Here is a 15234-nt window from a genome sequence, read left to right on the forward strand (position 1 = left end):
TCTATCTAGCCTCTCTATAGTGCCTCTGTCTGATCTCTCTATAGCGCCTCCATCTGGGCTGTCTGCAACGCCTCTTGTCTGTGCTCTCGGCAGCCACTCTCTCTGACCTCTCCACAGCATCTCTTTCTGGCTCCTCCGTACTGTCTTCCTCAGGCAGTCTGTGCTGCTTCCATCAGGCCATTCTGCACTGCCTCATTCCAGGCAGTCTGTGTTGCCTGTTTGAGCTTTCTTGCATGTCAGTCACAGCCATTGCAGGTTCATTCACCTGAGTTCCATTCTCTTTTCTTGCGCTGTGCTGTGCCTGTACTTGCAATCTGGGCTTTTCTTTTGCCACCTCTTCCAGGTGTGTGCTCCCTGGTTCTGTGCCAAGGTTTCCCATTATACTATCCACAGGCTGCTCTCTGGCTCCAGCATCTTGGCTGCTATTATCTTCCTTTGAGCCTTTATCCCTCTGGAGGATGAAGTACCCGTCATGTGATTCATATGACTGCTCTGCTTCCTTTGCTTCCAGTTGCAGTGAACCCTTCCCCAGCTTTAGTTCTGGACGGCTGTCAGTTAGGTACACATTGCTTACTTCCTCTTCTTTCAAGGTACCTGTCCAAGCCATCTGGTTCTCTATGGTCCACTCTTGAAAATGCTTCTGTCCTTCCAGGAGGCTTTGAATCACAGCTTGCATTTTCAGCTGGGTCATGCTTTCCCACAGTCAAGGCTGATTTCTTGCTGCTGGAGGGAGATGCCCTGTCCAAAAACCACACCAACTCTGGCAGCTTCACTTTCTTCAGGGCCATGCCCTGTTCAACCATATACAGCAACAAACTGTTCTCTCTTTTTTTTTTTGGAAAAAGAAAAATAAACCTGGCTTGTCCAGCAAATGAGTCGCTTTTTCTTCCCTGTCTAAGCAAATGGAGCTTCTCTTCTTCCTTGCAATAAAACCTTTATAGTTCTTACTTTTCTTCAGGCCCTAAGACCCAGCTCTCTGAATTAAAGAAAACATTTTATGCTGTTTGGCTCTGTTGACCCTCTCCGAGCCACGGCCTTTTAAAGTTCTCTCTGCTTTGTGCACAGCTAGCCGTATTGCTTCTTTGGTAAGCAACACACAACAACAACTTTCTTTGCCTTCTCTACTTTCTTTTCCTTCCCTGTAGACTTGGGTTTCTGCCTGTGCAGAGCACAGGGTGGAAATCCCATTTCTAACATCATATGTGGGATAGCCAAGTAACTTTCAGGTTGGAGACATAATCCACACAGGACTACAGCCCTTCTTCTTAAAGATTCTAGCTTTATTCACATCACTGAGCATACAAACAATGTAAACTGCTTATTTCCAGCAATGTACTTCCACCATTACCTTACAAAAGAGAGGATTCAGACTCTGCCTTCTCCTGGAGATGTTGGGCCTACTATTCTCAGCAGGGTGCCGTCCACAGACTTTTCTCTGTCTCTGGGTTTTAAGTTGTACTAGGCTGGATGCCTGGTCCCGTACAGGTTAAAGAGGGGGTGAAGGTCCACTCCTTTACACTTTCTTAATCTCCTTAGGCGGCCAGGCTCATGATGTTGCTGATGCATCAAAACTCCATCCGTCTTCCTGGTGATCTTGGTATGATAGGGAATGTGGGAGGGACAGGGGAGGAGAGGAAGGGCCGCTCAGTTTCTTATCAGGCCCACCAATTATATGTGGACAGAAGGCTAGGTGTGGCAGAAAGCCATCTTGAAAAAAGGCAGAAGGATTTTAGGCCCTCTCTTCCTATTTTTTATGTGATTAATTATAGAAAGCAAAGGGCTATAATTTAAAATCACTGTGCAAAATATTATTTTTCTGGGTGCATCTACTAGGCATATTGGGATATTGGCTCTCCAAACAAATAACAATGAAGTAAATAGATAAACCTGTCATACTTGGGCTGATAGCCAGTGCTGGTGCAAGGGTATTAGTGCTCTAGGCTATGTTCTTCTTCCACCCTCCCCCCCCCCCCCCCCCCCCCCCCCCCCCAGTAAAACTTACCTATTGGTGACTGTTCTGCGCTCTTCGATTCCTGGCAGGATGGGCTCTGTTGACAATCCCAAGCCTTGGCTCCTATAGTGATATTTGGCTGCCAGTGTGATAGGCTCTGCTGGTGTCCAGGGACCTGACGTTGGTGGGATTTTGATGCCTCCAATATGTGGTGCTCTAGGCAACCACGTACTTTGCCAAATGGAAGCTCTGTCCTAGCTTATAGTAGGGAAAAACTCAACATTGTAAATCTATTAGGATATGGAGGAACCTGCTGTTTGTAATGGTACTCCAATACTACTGTTTGAGTGTCAGTGGATTTCTCATTGAAAAATTTATAAATAAAGTTGCAAAAGCAACTGGAGTATTTGTTAGGTTGGTGCCAACATGACCATTCCCCTTACTAATTATGCTGCAGTTCTGAAAATGTTGTAAATGTGTTTTTCATGTTGTAAAGCTATTAAATTATAATTGCTAGTAAAGTTGTGGCCTGTTTACTTCTCGGAAATATCGAGGTCCGAGTTTGTTGCCGAAGGGGAGAGGGAAAAATTGTCATTGCTAGATCACAGATATCACTGAGGTCCTGAATATGCATAAACTTACCTCACAGAAATATCCTAAAATAATTGCATGGCCTTTATCTAACTTAGGGTATAGATACTATGTTGGGCTGAAATTTGCCCTTACCTCTGGTGGAGTTAATCCATATTAAGAGCCATGAAGTCAATATTCAAAAGCCATTTAGATGGATAACTGAACATTTATCCATCTAAATGGCAAAAAGGTGATATTCATTGCTGTAGGGAGCTACATTCTAGCCGCATAACCAGAAAATCCAGCTGCCGCGCCATTGAATATCCTGGTTAAGTTAGCTGGATAAGTGTATCCATAGGCTTTAGTTGGATCCTATTGTACGTTTTGGTCTTGTAAGTCTTTCCTATTGATGGGTAGCGGGATAGATTTCAACAGGTTTTATGTTAATGAAGCACAAAATATTCCAGTGGTTCACTCTTCTTTTGCAGTGCTTGTTTAAAGCCTGGCTGACTGAGAAGGAAGGTGCTTTATGTAAAATCCAGAAGAGCGACTTCAGAGACCAAACTGAGCTGAGTGTAAATGTTCGAAAACTGGCGGTAGGCATATTTTTGTGCTGAAGCATGCAGATTCTTTAGCGGGGTTCCTAGCAAGGAGAGAATAAAAAATATTTTCTTTGCTCTTGCCCCGGTGGGTTTGTCTATTTTCCTTTCCCTCAGAGGCCTTCTTAGAGCTTGGAGTAATTTTCTGTGTCAACCATGCTCTAGTTCAGTGCTTCTTGACCAATTTTTGAGTCAGGAACCCTTTGAGAATCTGATGAAAACTATGGTCCCTGTGCCTTGAAAAATGCACATAAACAAATACACTCAATATTTTGTTTGCATCCGGTTCACAGACCCCCATGAAACCCTTCTAAGGAGCCCAAGTTAAGAACCCCTGCTCTAGTTAAACCCCCTTGGATTATTTAACTCTGAGGAGACATTCACCTCTGCTGTGAAACACTGAGGAATCCCCTCCCCCAAACAGAGGCATGAAGGACATTGCCTGCCCCTCTCTCAGGATTGAGAGGATCTGAGGAAAATGTTCCCACCTAGTGGACTGAGAAACTCTGACTTGAGGACTCCAGCTGGGGTTGCCGGCTTTTCCATGGAGCAGGACTTGATCCCTGGGAGGGGGGGGGGGCAGCCAGCTGCCCCCCCCCAACCCCCTCCCCCTTTTCCCTTTCAGGTCAAGTGTTGATTTTTTTTACAATGCAGATTCTGCCTGCCTGTCTTTGGGATTCCGGTTTGACTCTCCGCTTCCTCTGCAACTCCCAGGAGGGCAGCCGGAAGTAGCAACAAATGAGGCACTGCTCTGGGAGAGGCCGAGCAGGAGGAGAGTCAGTCCGAGCCCCGAATACAGGCAGGTGATTGGAGCGCTGCTGGGCTGCCACTGCTGACCGGCCCCTGGCCTTGCCTGACTGGATTAAGAAACTTACCAATACATGAAGGTTATTGAAATGGAACTTATGTATCTCGAACCACTGTGTTAGCCCCTGACTAACATGTTTTAAATGTTGTGTTGACCTAGAATATGAGTGTTGATTTTATAAACCGTTGTGATCCTCTGTTGGAATGACGGTATATAAAATGCCTAAATAAATAAATAAATTAAATAAAGTCTATTATTGAGGAAAGATAGAAGGTACACACAAATATTTTAAAGAAGCCTACCAACTTTAACCTGATCTCCAACAAGAAAAAAATCAGTAACAAGCTTCCTAATTTAGAATGGCCTTTGGTACAACCCCAGACAGCAGTGGTATGACTATATCAGGCTTCCAAGATGGCTGGGGTAACCTGCCTTGTGGGATCACGGTTAAAGCCCAAACTTCAATGACAATCAGAGGCTGGATTTTCTTAGTAAACAGCCTCACCAATAGGAGGATTCATCATTCCGCGATGTTTACAGCGGAATGATGAGCCGCGAAGGAAAAATGGCTGGGGGGGGGGGGGGAGGGGCGATAGCGTGCACCCAGCCGCATCACGGCGGTGAGTTTTCACCTGCTGCGGTTGCGGCCTGGTGCACACTATCGCCCCCATAGGGCCACTGTAAAAGCTGGTGTTATTTCAAGCGCTACTGCCGATGATAATGTCTAAAACATCACCTGCAGTGGTACCGGGAAAAACATTTCCCTAACCCTGCTCAGACCCCGCCCTACGTCTCCCCTTTCCCTCATTTAAATTTTACCACCGCAATGCAGTAGCTATTGCATGCGATAGGGCATTATCACGTGCGCTAATGCTCTAACACACGCGATAACCCCACATCGTGTTTTGATAAATGACCCTACAAGTTTGGTGACTGGGGGGGATTTTTGCAAACGTTGGTAGTAAAGCATGGAAGGGGACCTATGAGTTAAGTATGGATCTTGTGAAAATCAAAGTTTAATGTGGATTACATGGTGACCCCAGTGGACTCCTTTTTCTTCTCTTTTGAAAAGTGAAAATTTTGTTCTTAATCAATGGAACCAAGAATTAAGGTAAAAATACTTCAAAGCTTAGGGTAAAATTCAACCCTTAGCAGAAACTCTACATATGAAAGGAGAGATGAGAATCTCTGGTAAACGCTTATTTCAAAATGCATTCTTTTATATTGTACATTATTTTTTTTCTGAGTACCTCAGCTGGCCAGGGGCTAAAAGGGAAGATGCCTCTCGGGCAGATTTTATCTTCAGCGACCTCCGGCACATCTCCCACTCCCACCCCACAAAATATTGCTTACCCTACTGTATAAGACATAAAAAAACTCAACTAACTGTGTCTCATTGCAGAGTTCTGCCACACGTTCAGAAAGCAGGGTTTGATAGAGTTGTAGCACATAGGATCATGCTTCAAACAATTTCAGATCAGGTGGAGAGTAAAGAGGCAGCCTTTGTCTGCCAGGTGGGAAAGGCTGATGAATGTTTTATTTTCCCTTAGATTTTGAAAGAAGACATGGGGATGAAACGTCACACCTTAGACCAGTTGGGGGAGATCGGGCAGGATGTGGCTGAACTGCTCAAGAACAAGAAATCTTCCAAAGAAATTAATGACAATATGGAAGAACTTACTCAGAGGTGGGACAGCTTAGTGCAGGAACTGGAGGACTATTCTGACCAGGTACTTAGAGGGTGCTGACAGTGTTCTAGTACTCTGCCATTTTCCAATGTATTAATCATCTGGAGTCATGCAGAACGATTTTTTAAAAAAATGTGTTTTATTTAATGGATTTTTATCAAGTTACACATCACGAATGCATTTTTAAAGAAAAACCATGAAAAATTTGATACACTTCAAACTCAGGAAAAGAAAGAAAAGATAATAAAATATCATGTATGTTAGATCACAGCCAGAGAAGATCCAAGAGAAATTGTACAGTCAAGAGAAAAAATGTAAACACGTTCTCCATAAATTGTGAAAAAAAAATGTAACATAGCAATCTCAGAGTTAATAAACAAGTGCCATAGGAACTAGTGATTAATTGGAATCTACCTGGATCACCAAGATGTTAGATTTGGCCCACGTGCAACAAGATTTCTGAAATAATAAGATTAACTAGAGTTGTTTTATTAATTATGAATTTATAGTGTGAGTGCTTGAAGTTGGTTAAGCTGTTGCGCACAGCTGAAAAAATATTTACAATAATAAAAGCAGATAAAACACACAAAGTTGAAAGAGAAGGGACGTCTTTAGCTTCACCTTGAAGGTGGCTGGCAGGCAGAATCTCAGTCTTCTTGAAGCAGAGTTTAGTAGTCAGTCAAATCTAGCAGCAGAGAAAGCTCTGTCCAATATGCAAACAAATCTGACTTCCAGTTTTTCAAGTTTTTTTTTACTCCCACCCCCAGTCAGACAAATCCTATATATGATTTAATGGGATATGGTCCATCAAAAAGTTCTCCAGATAAAGCAGAACCCTTTCAAACATAAAACCAGTGGGGCAGATTTTAAAAGTTACACGCGGGGGGTACATTTGTGCGCACTACCTGGTGCGCACAAACGTACGCCCGATTTTATAACATGCGCACGCAGCCGTGCGCATGTTATAAAATCAGGGGTTGGCGTGCGCAAGGGGGTGCACACTAGTGCACCTTGCAGGCGCCGAGCCCTCGGGGAGACCAGCTGGCTTTCGCCATTCCCTCCGAGGCCGCTCCGAAATCGGAGCGGCCTCGGAGTGAAATTTCCTTCCCCCCCACCTTCCCCTCCCTTCCTCTACCTGTCCCACCCCCCAGCCCGAAAAAAACCCCCTGTACCTTTGTTTTAGAAGTTACGCCTGCCAGAGGCAGGTGTAACTTGTGCACGCCGGCCGAGTGCTGTGCCGGCGTGCGATCCCCCGGCCGCTGTGCCGGAGTCCTCTGCCACGCCTCCTGAATCGTCCCCAGACCGCCCAGCCACGCCCCCGGACTGCCCATTCAGAAAAGCCTCGGGACATATGCGCGTCCCGGGGCTTTACGTGCACCGCCGGGCCTTTTGAAAATAGGCCCGGTGCGCGTAACCCCTCCTGGATTTACGCGCATAGGGCTTTGAAAATCTGCCCCAGTAAGTGTAGTTGTTGACTGACTAGGATCCAACTGCTAGGAATGTCTGGCTTTAAGTAGCCAAGATGGACGTGGACACAAGATGTAGGACCCACTGTTCCAACCGTTTCTGGAGAGGCTCCAGTGAACTCTGTGAAATTAAAAGGTGCATTAAATGATCTTTACTTAGAGATGGATGGAGGAAAAAAAATATAATCCACCTTTCCAAACAAAACTTTCTTTTTGAGGGAAGAGAGCCTGGATTTGTTTCACTCATAGATCAGGCAAGGAATAAACTAGTAAGCAATCCTAAAGAGGGCAATTTTCAAACAACCCCATAGCTTTCAAGTCTTGCATGTACATTGTAAATGCAGGCTTTACTAAGGATTTTCAAAGTAAAGTTATCTGCATAAATTTACTTTAAAAATCCCCGGTCATTTGGTGGAGCCGGGCATAACTTGTGCACACACTTTTAAAAATATGAAAGTATGCACAGAAGAGTCCACTGCCCTCCGTGTCTCCCACCCACCCTCTGGAACATCTTTCTGCAGAGCGGATAAAAAGTATGCATGTAACCAGGATGTTTCAGGGCAGCCAGGGTTTGTGCACAGAAACGGTTTTGAAAATTACCCCCAAAAAGTACAAATGCTTTGCTCTGCTTCTAGCCCTATCAAATGTCGTGTTGAAGACTCAGAGGAGCATGCAGTCTTGTGATTTTCATGATCTCTTCCACTCATCGAGGTCATGCTCAGACTTCTTCGTTACACTCAATGTGCCATGGCAAGATGGGTCTATTATTGAAATGGCTCAGCTGTTCATTAGTAAGATAGTTTGGAGGTTGTGTAACTTTTACGGGTCCAGCAAAAATGATAACTGATGCTGTATATGAGCTTTGAGGGCCTTCTAGGTCCCTTTTTCAACTAATATGCAGTAACACCTGAGCAAATTTTTTGTCATTGATCTAATGAAAGAAAATCGATATCTCCAAAATATCCTATTTTCCCTAGGGCTGATGTGGGAATAAACATTTTTAACTCTTGCCTATAGTGAGCCGAGCATCGTAGCCATCTCTCACTGCATCCTGTATCAGGTTATTCCTAGTAAGCCTGGGCACCTAGACAGAGCTTATAGGGCTATTGGTCCTGTTTTGCTGATATCTATAATCTTTGCAATGTTATATCTTCCAAATCTCATCAACATGTGCTGGATTCATGGCTTTTGGAGTTTCTTTCAATTCATTTGGGGTTACATACAAACCGCAAATTGGTTGGCGGCACTAACTTAACTTGCAGGAAGTGAACATGGCAGAAAGTAGGTAGACATGTCTCCAGTAATTAGCTCTAAATAATTAAAATATTTTTTTGAAAATATAACCCAATTCATATAAATCAAACAAAAAAAAATTGTAAACCAAAAAGAGGGACAATACAAAAATCATCATTCAGTGTACAAAAGCAAGGAGAGGAGGTTGCACTAACTGGCTTTAGAAATTGTTTTAATAAATCAACAAAGGAGGTGACTGGTTTGTCATTGTTAAATCATCTCGGAAAATACAGTGTCAAAGTATATTAAAAAATGGCCATATCTTCCAAATACTAGATGTATAAAGACATTATTTACAGAGAGTGATAGTATTTACTCACTATTATAATTCCACACAGTTCCCCCTATAATTGCCTGGCACACTTTAAACAGGAAATGTATAGGGGAAAGGGGTGGGAGAGGTCCCATGGGTTCAGACTGCACAAGCTTAGTCCCCATAGACCCTGCTTTGCTGCTCCTGCAGTGTGTTGCTGCTGACAGGTGGGGCGAGTGAGAAGGCAGCATGGAGCAGTCAAGCCTGCGCTCTGTTTGCCGCCCCAGGTTGCTCCTGTTGGGCAGGAGTTTCCTGCCTCCTTATGGGAAATAGACTTTCCATCTAATGTGGGAGACTTTGCAGGACTGTTGTCCTGCTTGGCAATGCACAACCATGTCAGTGAGCCATTGGTCTTCCCCATGGTTAGTGGTAGGTATTTCTTAAATGTTGTCATTTAAATTGGTTGAAAATATGGAAGAATAAAAAAATAAAAAAACCACATTGACTAATGTGAGTTAAGAATACTTCCAAGTTTAATTTGCTTTTGAGTATGATAAAGTTGTTGCAGACACTCTTCAGTCCTTTATATGATTGTGTACAAACACCTTTCCTAATTTAGGCCTAGGTTTTGGGGGGCAGTTTTACATGCACAGTCAGAGGTACGAACAACACAGTACACATCAGTGAAGATTTGATGTGATTTAGAGTGAGGAAAGGTAAATAAAGATGAGATTTGTACAATGTACTCTCGACCTAGCTTGATGCATGCTCTACCTAACTGCTGTCAATCTAGGTTGAGAGTACATTGTACAAATCTCATCTTTGTTTACCTTTCCTCACTCCAAATCACATAAAATCTCCACTGATGTGTACTATGCTGTTCATACCTCTGACTGTGCATGTAAAACTGCCCCCCAAAATCTAGCCCACCGCCAAAACCTCATTTTGAGTTTCTAGTTGCCCCTCTTACAGTGGTATAAAAAGTTGACTAATATGTGTGTTTCCACAGAGTCTCTCTCTCTTTCTCTCCTCTCCCCCCCCTCTTTCACTCCCCCCCTCTTTCACTCCCCCCCTCTTTCACTCCCCCCTCTCTCCCTCTCCTGCCTGAAACGGGATTTGCTATTTTTATCTCAAATCCTGTTTCTGGCATAATGCAGAGCATAACGCCAGGTAGAAAGGTGTAGTTATTTCCAGCTTTAAAATGTGCGATAGCATGCGTTACACTATCACAGGCAATGTTAAACACCCCTCAATTTCATAAACTCCGCCCAAACTCCTGCCTTTTTGACTACATTTTTAAAATTTGCATACGTATCTCATGATGCGTTATTTATTGCGTGCATTATGGCGTTATCGCTGGCATTAGGGCCCTAATGCCCGTGATAAGACCCTAATACAATTTGATGAATGACCTTGTTGGTTGGCTGTAAATGGCATAAAAACCAAGAATGGACATTTTATCCCCCAAATCTTGCATCTTTAAACATTCCTTAGCTTAATTCAAGGTAATGTGCCTAGCCTCTTTATTGCTTCTCTTTTTAAGCTAATTTTGAGATTTTGGGTGGACATATATTAGCTGACACGTTCTTAACTACTGTGTAAAAACAATCTTGTTACAGGTTACCCAGGCAGCGGGAAAACTAGGAATGCCCCACGTGACGCAGAAAATTGTTACAGAAACCATTTCCATGAGGGAAGAAGGAAGAGCTAAAATCTGCAAACAAGAAATACCCCCTCCGCCTCCACCAAAGAAACGGCAAATACATTTGGACACAGATGCTAAGAAAAAGTAAGATTGTTAATTATTCAAAAGCTCAGTTTTTATATATTTATTGGATCTATAAACCATCTCTTCCTATATGTACAGCCAAAACATAAACACTAAAGGCCCGATTTTAAAACATGCACACAAATACCGGAAGTCACTCGTGTGGCTGGGCCCTGTGCTCATTGTGCGCATTTTCGAAGGGGCCCAGCTACGTGCGTAATCCCCGGTACGCGCCGAAGTGCTGGGCCTCTAGAAAGGGGCAGGGCGGGGGTGGGGTCTGGACGGGGAGAGGGAGCAGGCTGGGACAGCTCCATTAGGCCAGGACAGTGCCATTAGGCCGGCGTACGGAACTTACTTGTGCTCCGAAGGAGCAGGTAAGTTAATAAAAAGAAAAATAGGGTAGATAGGTAGGGGTTAGGGGTTGGGGAGGAGAGGAGAGGAGAGGAGAAAAGCTGGAAGGGTAAGGTTAGGGCTAGGGAAGTTCACTCCCAATTCTCTCCTTAATTGGAGCAAACTGGAGAGAACTGGAAAAAATGAAATTGCTTTGCCGCATGTAAAGTAAAAAATACCCCCCCCCCCCCCCCACATGTTTGAGTCACGGACTGACCGCATGTTATAAAATGCGCGCATCCATGTGCACCCGTCGGAAACCACATGCATATGGACGCACGCGCTCTCATCTATCCCTAAGCTTATAACAAAAAGGACAGATTACAATAGATCTATGGAAAGGCTTTTATATTGCTTGTGGAATGCAACATTATTATCCAATAGCCAGAGATTTATTGGTAAAGCATTTCATATTGCCAGGCTGCACAAGAAAAAGCTCTTCAGTTTGTTTCAACTAATCTAACTATGGAAATAGTAATCAGTGCTTTCTGTGAGTAGCGTAAAACTCAATTTGCCTGATAACTGGAAATGGCATTAGACAGATATTGTGGAGAGCATTCATGAAGTTACGAAATATACATAGCAGCTTAAATCCTATTCTGTAAACAAGGGGTAACCAATAGACAGGCCGATACAGTACAGTGTGCTTCGGCGGAGCGCACTGTTAACCCGCATTTGGACGCGCATTTTCGACGCGCTAGCTTTACCCCTTATTCAGTAAGGGGTAATAGCGAGTCGAAAACGCGCGTCCAACTCCCCCGAGACTAATAGCGCCCGCAACATGCAAATGCTTGTTGATGGCCCTATTAGTCATTCCCGTGCGATACAGTAAGTAAAATGTGCAGCCAAGCCGCACATTTTACTTTAAGAAATTAGCGCCTACCCAAAGGTAGGCGTTAATTTCTGCTGGCGCTGGGGAAGTGCACAGAAAAGCAGTAAAAACTGCTTTTCTGTGCACCCTCCGACTTAATATCATGGCGATATTAAGTCTGAGGTCCCAAAAATTAAAAAAAAAAAATTTAAAATCAGCCCCCGGTGCAGGGGTTGAAAACTGGACGCTCAATTTTGTCGGCATCCGGTTTCCGAATCTGTGGCTGTCAGCGGGCTCGAGAACCGACGCTGTCAAACCTGCTGACAGCCGCCATTCCTGTCCAAAAAGAGGTGCTAGGGATGCGCTAGTGTCCTGCTCTGTTTAGAGTGCAAATTATAAGTTCCTGCGTTGATTCCTGATCCAGTGTTCCTGCTTGATTCCTAATCCAGCATTCCTACCTGCTCCTAGATACCTATGCCTAGCCTTCCTGCTCCTCGCCCTTCCAGATTGACCTCCTGGTTTTGACTGTGCCTGCCTGACTCTGCTTGACCTCTGTCTGCCTGACCTCCGCCTGGTAACCTGACTCTGCTTGACCTCCGCCTGCCTGACCTCCAGCCCGTCTCTCTGTCTTCGCCTGTTTGCCGCCCATCCTGACCTCTGGCCTGTTCCTGGCTTCGTCTGTCTGCCGCCTGCCCAATGCCGCTTCAGCCTCTTCCTCTGGTTCCATGCCTCGAGAGACCCCCGCCTAAGTCCTTCCTGCCTCGGTACCCGAGGGCTCAACCTGCAGGGAACGAGGGCTGGTATAGGTGAAGCTCCAGTGGGGCATTCCGACAACGAGGACCACCAGGGGCCCTCTCCTGGTGGTAGCGCCAGCCTTATCTCAGCTCAAGGGTCCACTTCCCTTACAGTTTGATGAGGCCATGGACATGGTGGACCTGACCGGCCTGCAGGCTATCCCAGGACTGGCCCAGAGACTCCAGCAGCAACAGCAATGCCTGGAAATGCTGGCCTCCACAGTGGAGTGGCCGGTAAGCCGGCTAGACGCCACCTCGGCGTCCAACGCTCTCCTCCCTGTTCCAGCGATGCCGCCTACATCCTCGGCCACCCTCCATCTACCTGCTCTCCTGCGCTAGACAGGGGATCCACGGCAGTGTCGGGGGTTTCTAAACCACTGCTTCATGCATTTTTCCCCTGCAGCCATCCCAGTTTGCCAGCGATGGCATCAAAACTACTTCCATTTTATCACTCCTGGATGGGAAGGGCCTGGCCTGGGCCTCCCCCTTGTGGGAAGGCAGAGATCCGCTGCTCCAAGACCTTCCACGGTTTATACAGATGTTCAAACAGGTCTTCGATGAGCTTGGTCGACAGACCGCAGCGGCGTCCGACCTCTTCCACCTTTGCCAGGGGCCATGCCCATTGGCAGAGTGCGCAGTGTAATTCTACACCTTAGCTTCGGAACTAGAGTGGCGAGAGGATAAACTAAGGAGCATCTTCTTGGAGGGGCTGTCTCCTAAGGTAAAGGATGAACTGGCCACCTGGGAGCTCCCGGAGGATTTGGAGGGGCTCATTGATCTCTCTAGGTATATTGACCGCTGCATCCAGCAACGTCTCCGTGAAGTCCGGCCTGCTCAGAGGACCGTGCCCCTGGCACCATCCTTCTCCTGGCCCTGGATGCCACTGCTGGCTTCTGATCCAGGCCAAGCATGAGGAGAGGAGCCAATGCAGCTTGGCCGTAGCCGACTTACTTCCGAGGAAAAACTACGAAGGCGGTCTTTAAGATTGTGTCTGGCAAGGGGCACATGCTGGCGCAATGTCCCAAGAGACCGGTAAACTCCAGAGCCTAGGTGTCAGTGGGGAGATGACCCTGGGCTGTACCACTCCAACTCCCCAATGCACCGCTCCCGTGACTATCCTCCATTCCAAGGGCATCTTCTTGACCCAGGCCCTGATTGGCTCTGGAGCTGGGGAAAACTTTATCCTCGCAGACCTGGCCCACCAATTGGAACTTTCCATGTTGCCTCAGATGCCACCACTGGTGATTTCTTCTATCCGTGGGGACCCTCTGCCGGGAAGGATTACCCATGTGACCACCCTGGTGAGGTTATGCACTGGCATTCTCCATGAAGAGCAGATCTCCGTCTTTGTGCTTGAGAAGGCTATACACCCATTAGTTCTGGGCCTACCCTGGCTCCAGACACATTCTCCCTGGATCGATTGGGAGAACCTGCAGATTGCCTCCTGGGGTCCTCAGTGCCACACCACCTTCATCCAAGAAGTGTCACGGCCAGGGGCTCACCTGGCCACCACCTCGCCCGCCCTGCCACCGAATATGCTGAATTCGCTGATGTCTTCTCCAAAGAAAGGGCGGAGACGCTACCCGAACATTGCCCGTTTGACTGCGCTATTCATCTCCTCCCTGGTACAACTCCACCGCGTGGTCGGGTATACCTGCTATCGCTACCTAAAACCCAGGCAATGTCCAAATATATCTAGGAGAACCTCAACCGGGAGTTGATTCGCCCTTCTACCTCGCTGGCTGGCGCCGGCTTCTTCTTCATAGCTAAGAAGGATGGGTCCTTGCGGCCCTGTATTGACTATCACTGACTGAACGCTATCACTAGGAGAGATCGGTTCCCGTTACCCCTCATTCCAGAACTAGTAGATCGCCTTCAGGGGGCCAGGGTGTTAACGAAATTGGATCTCCGAGGGGCCTACAACCTCGTATGAATAAAACCTGGCGACAAGTGGAAGACCGCTTTTAACACCCGGGGTGGTCACTATGAATATTTGGTGATGCCTTTCGGCTTGTGAAATGCCCCTGTGGTCTTCCAACACCTCGTGAATGAGGTTTTCTGGGACATGCTCCACTCCATCGTATACCTAGATGATGTACTGATTTACTCTCAAGATCTGCCATCCCATCGTCAAGAGGTTAGACGCGTACTCCAGCGGCTACGGGACCATAAGCTATATGCCAAGTTGGAGAAATGCTTGTTTGAATGAGAATCTCTGCCTTTCCTGGGCTTTATCGTCTCAACCTCCAGATTCCACATGGACCCAGAAAAGACTACCAGCATCCAGAACTGGCTACAACCATCAGGACTAGGGGCAATGCAGCAGTTTCTAGGTTTTGCCAAATTCTACAGACACTTTATTCCACAGTACTCCAGACTAGTGGCACCCCATACTGCGCTCACCAAGAAAGGGGCCGAGCCCATGCATTTGGCCGCCTCAAGCAATCGAGGCCTTCTGCGCCCTGAAGAATGCCTTCCTCCAGGATACATGTCTTCGACATCCCCGCCCCTCGCGTTTCTTTGTAGAGGAGGTAGACGCCTCCGACACCACCATGGGGGCTGTGCTAAGCCAATACTCAGACAAGGGTGCTCTACTGCCATGCTCGTACTTTTCACGATGGTTCTCCTCTGCCAAAAGGAACTATATCATTGGGGATAAAGAACTCCTTGCCATCAAGATGGCATTCGAAGAATGGCGACAGTGGTTTGAGGGGGCCCAACATTCCACTACAGTCTTTACGGACCACAAGAATTTGGAATATCTCAGCCAAGCCCAACGATTAACCCCCTGTCAAGCTCATTGGTCATTATTCTTTAGCTGGTTCTACTTCCCTCTGCAT

At 46.3% G+C, this 15234-nt stretch overlaps 1 protein-coding gene across 1 annotated transcript in view; it reads left to right on the top strand.

Moving 5' to 3' along the window:
- The window catches only part of UTRN (utrophin), a 1458479-nt gene that overhangs the window by 319481 nt on the left and 1123764 nt on the right, over positions 1 to 15234 (top strand). The window contains exons 15-17 of the mRNA XM_029594027.1: positions 3013 to 3120; positions 5482 to 5661; positions 10251 to 10420. Of these exons, the coding sequence (XP_029449887.1) occupies positions 3013 to 3120; positions 5482 to 5661; positions 10251 to 10420 (458 nt within the window). The remainder of the gene's footprint in view (positions 1 to 3012; positions 3121 to 5481; positions 5662 to 10250; positions 10421 to 15234) is intronic.

Source organism: Rhinatrema bivittatum, chromosome 3, assembly GCF_901001135.1.
Source record: "Rhinatrema bivittatum chromosome 3, aRhiBiv1.1, whole genome shotgun sequence".
Taxonomy (NCBI): Eukaryota; Metazoa; Chordata; class Amphibia; order Gymnophiona; family Rhinatrematidae; genus Rhinatrema; species Rhinatrema bivittatum.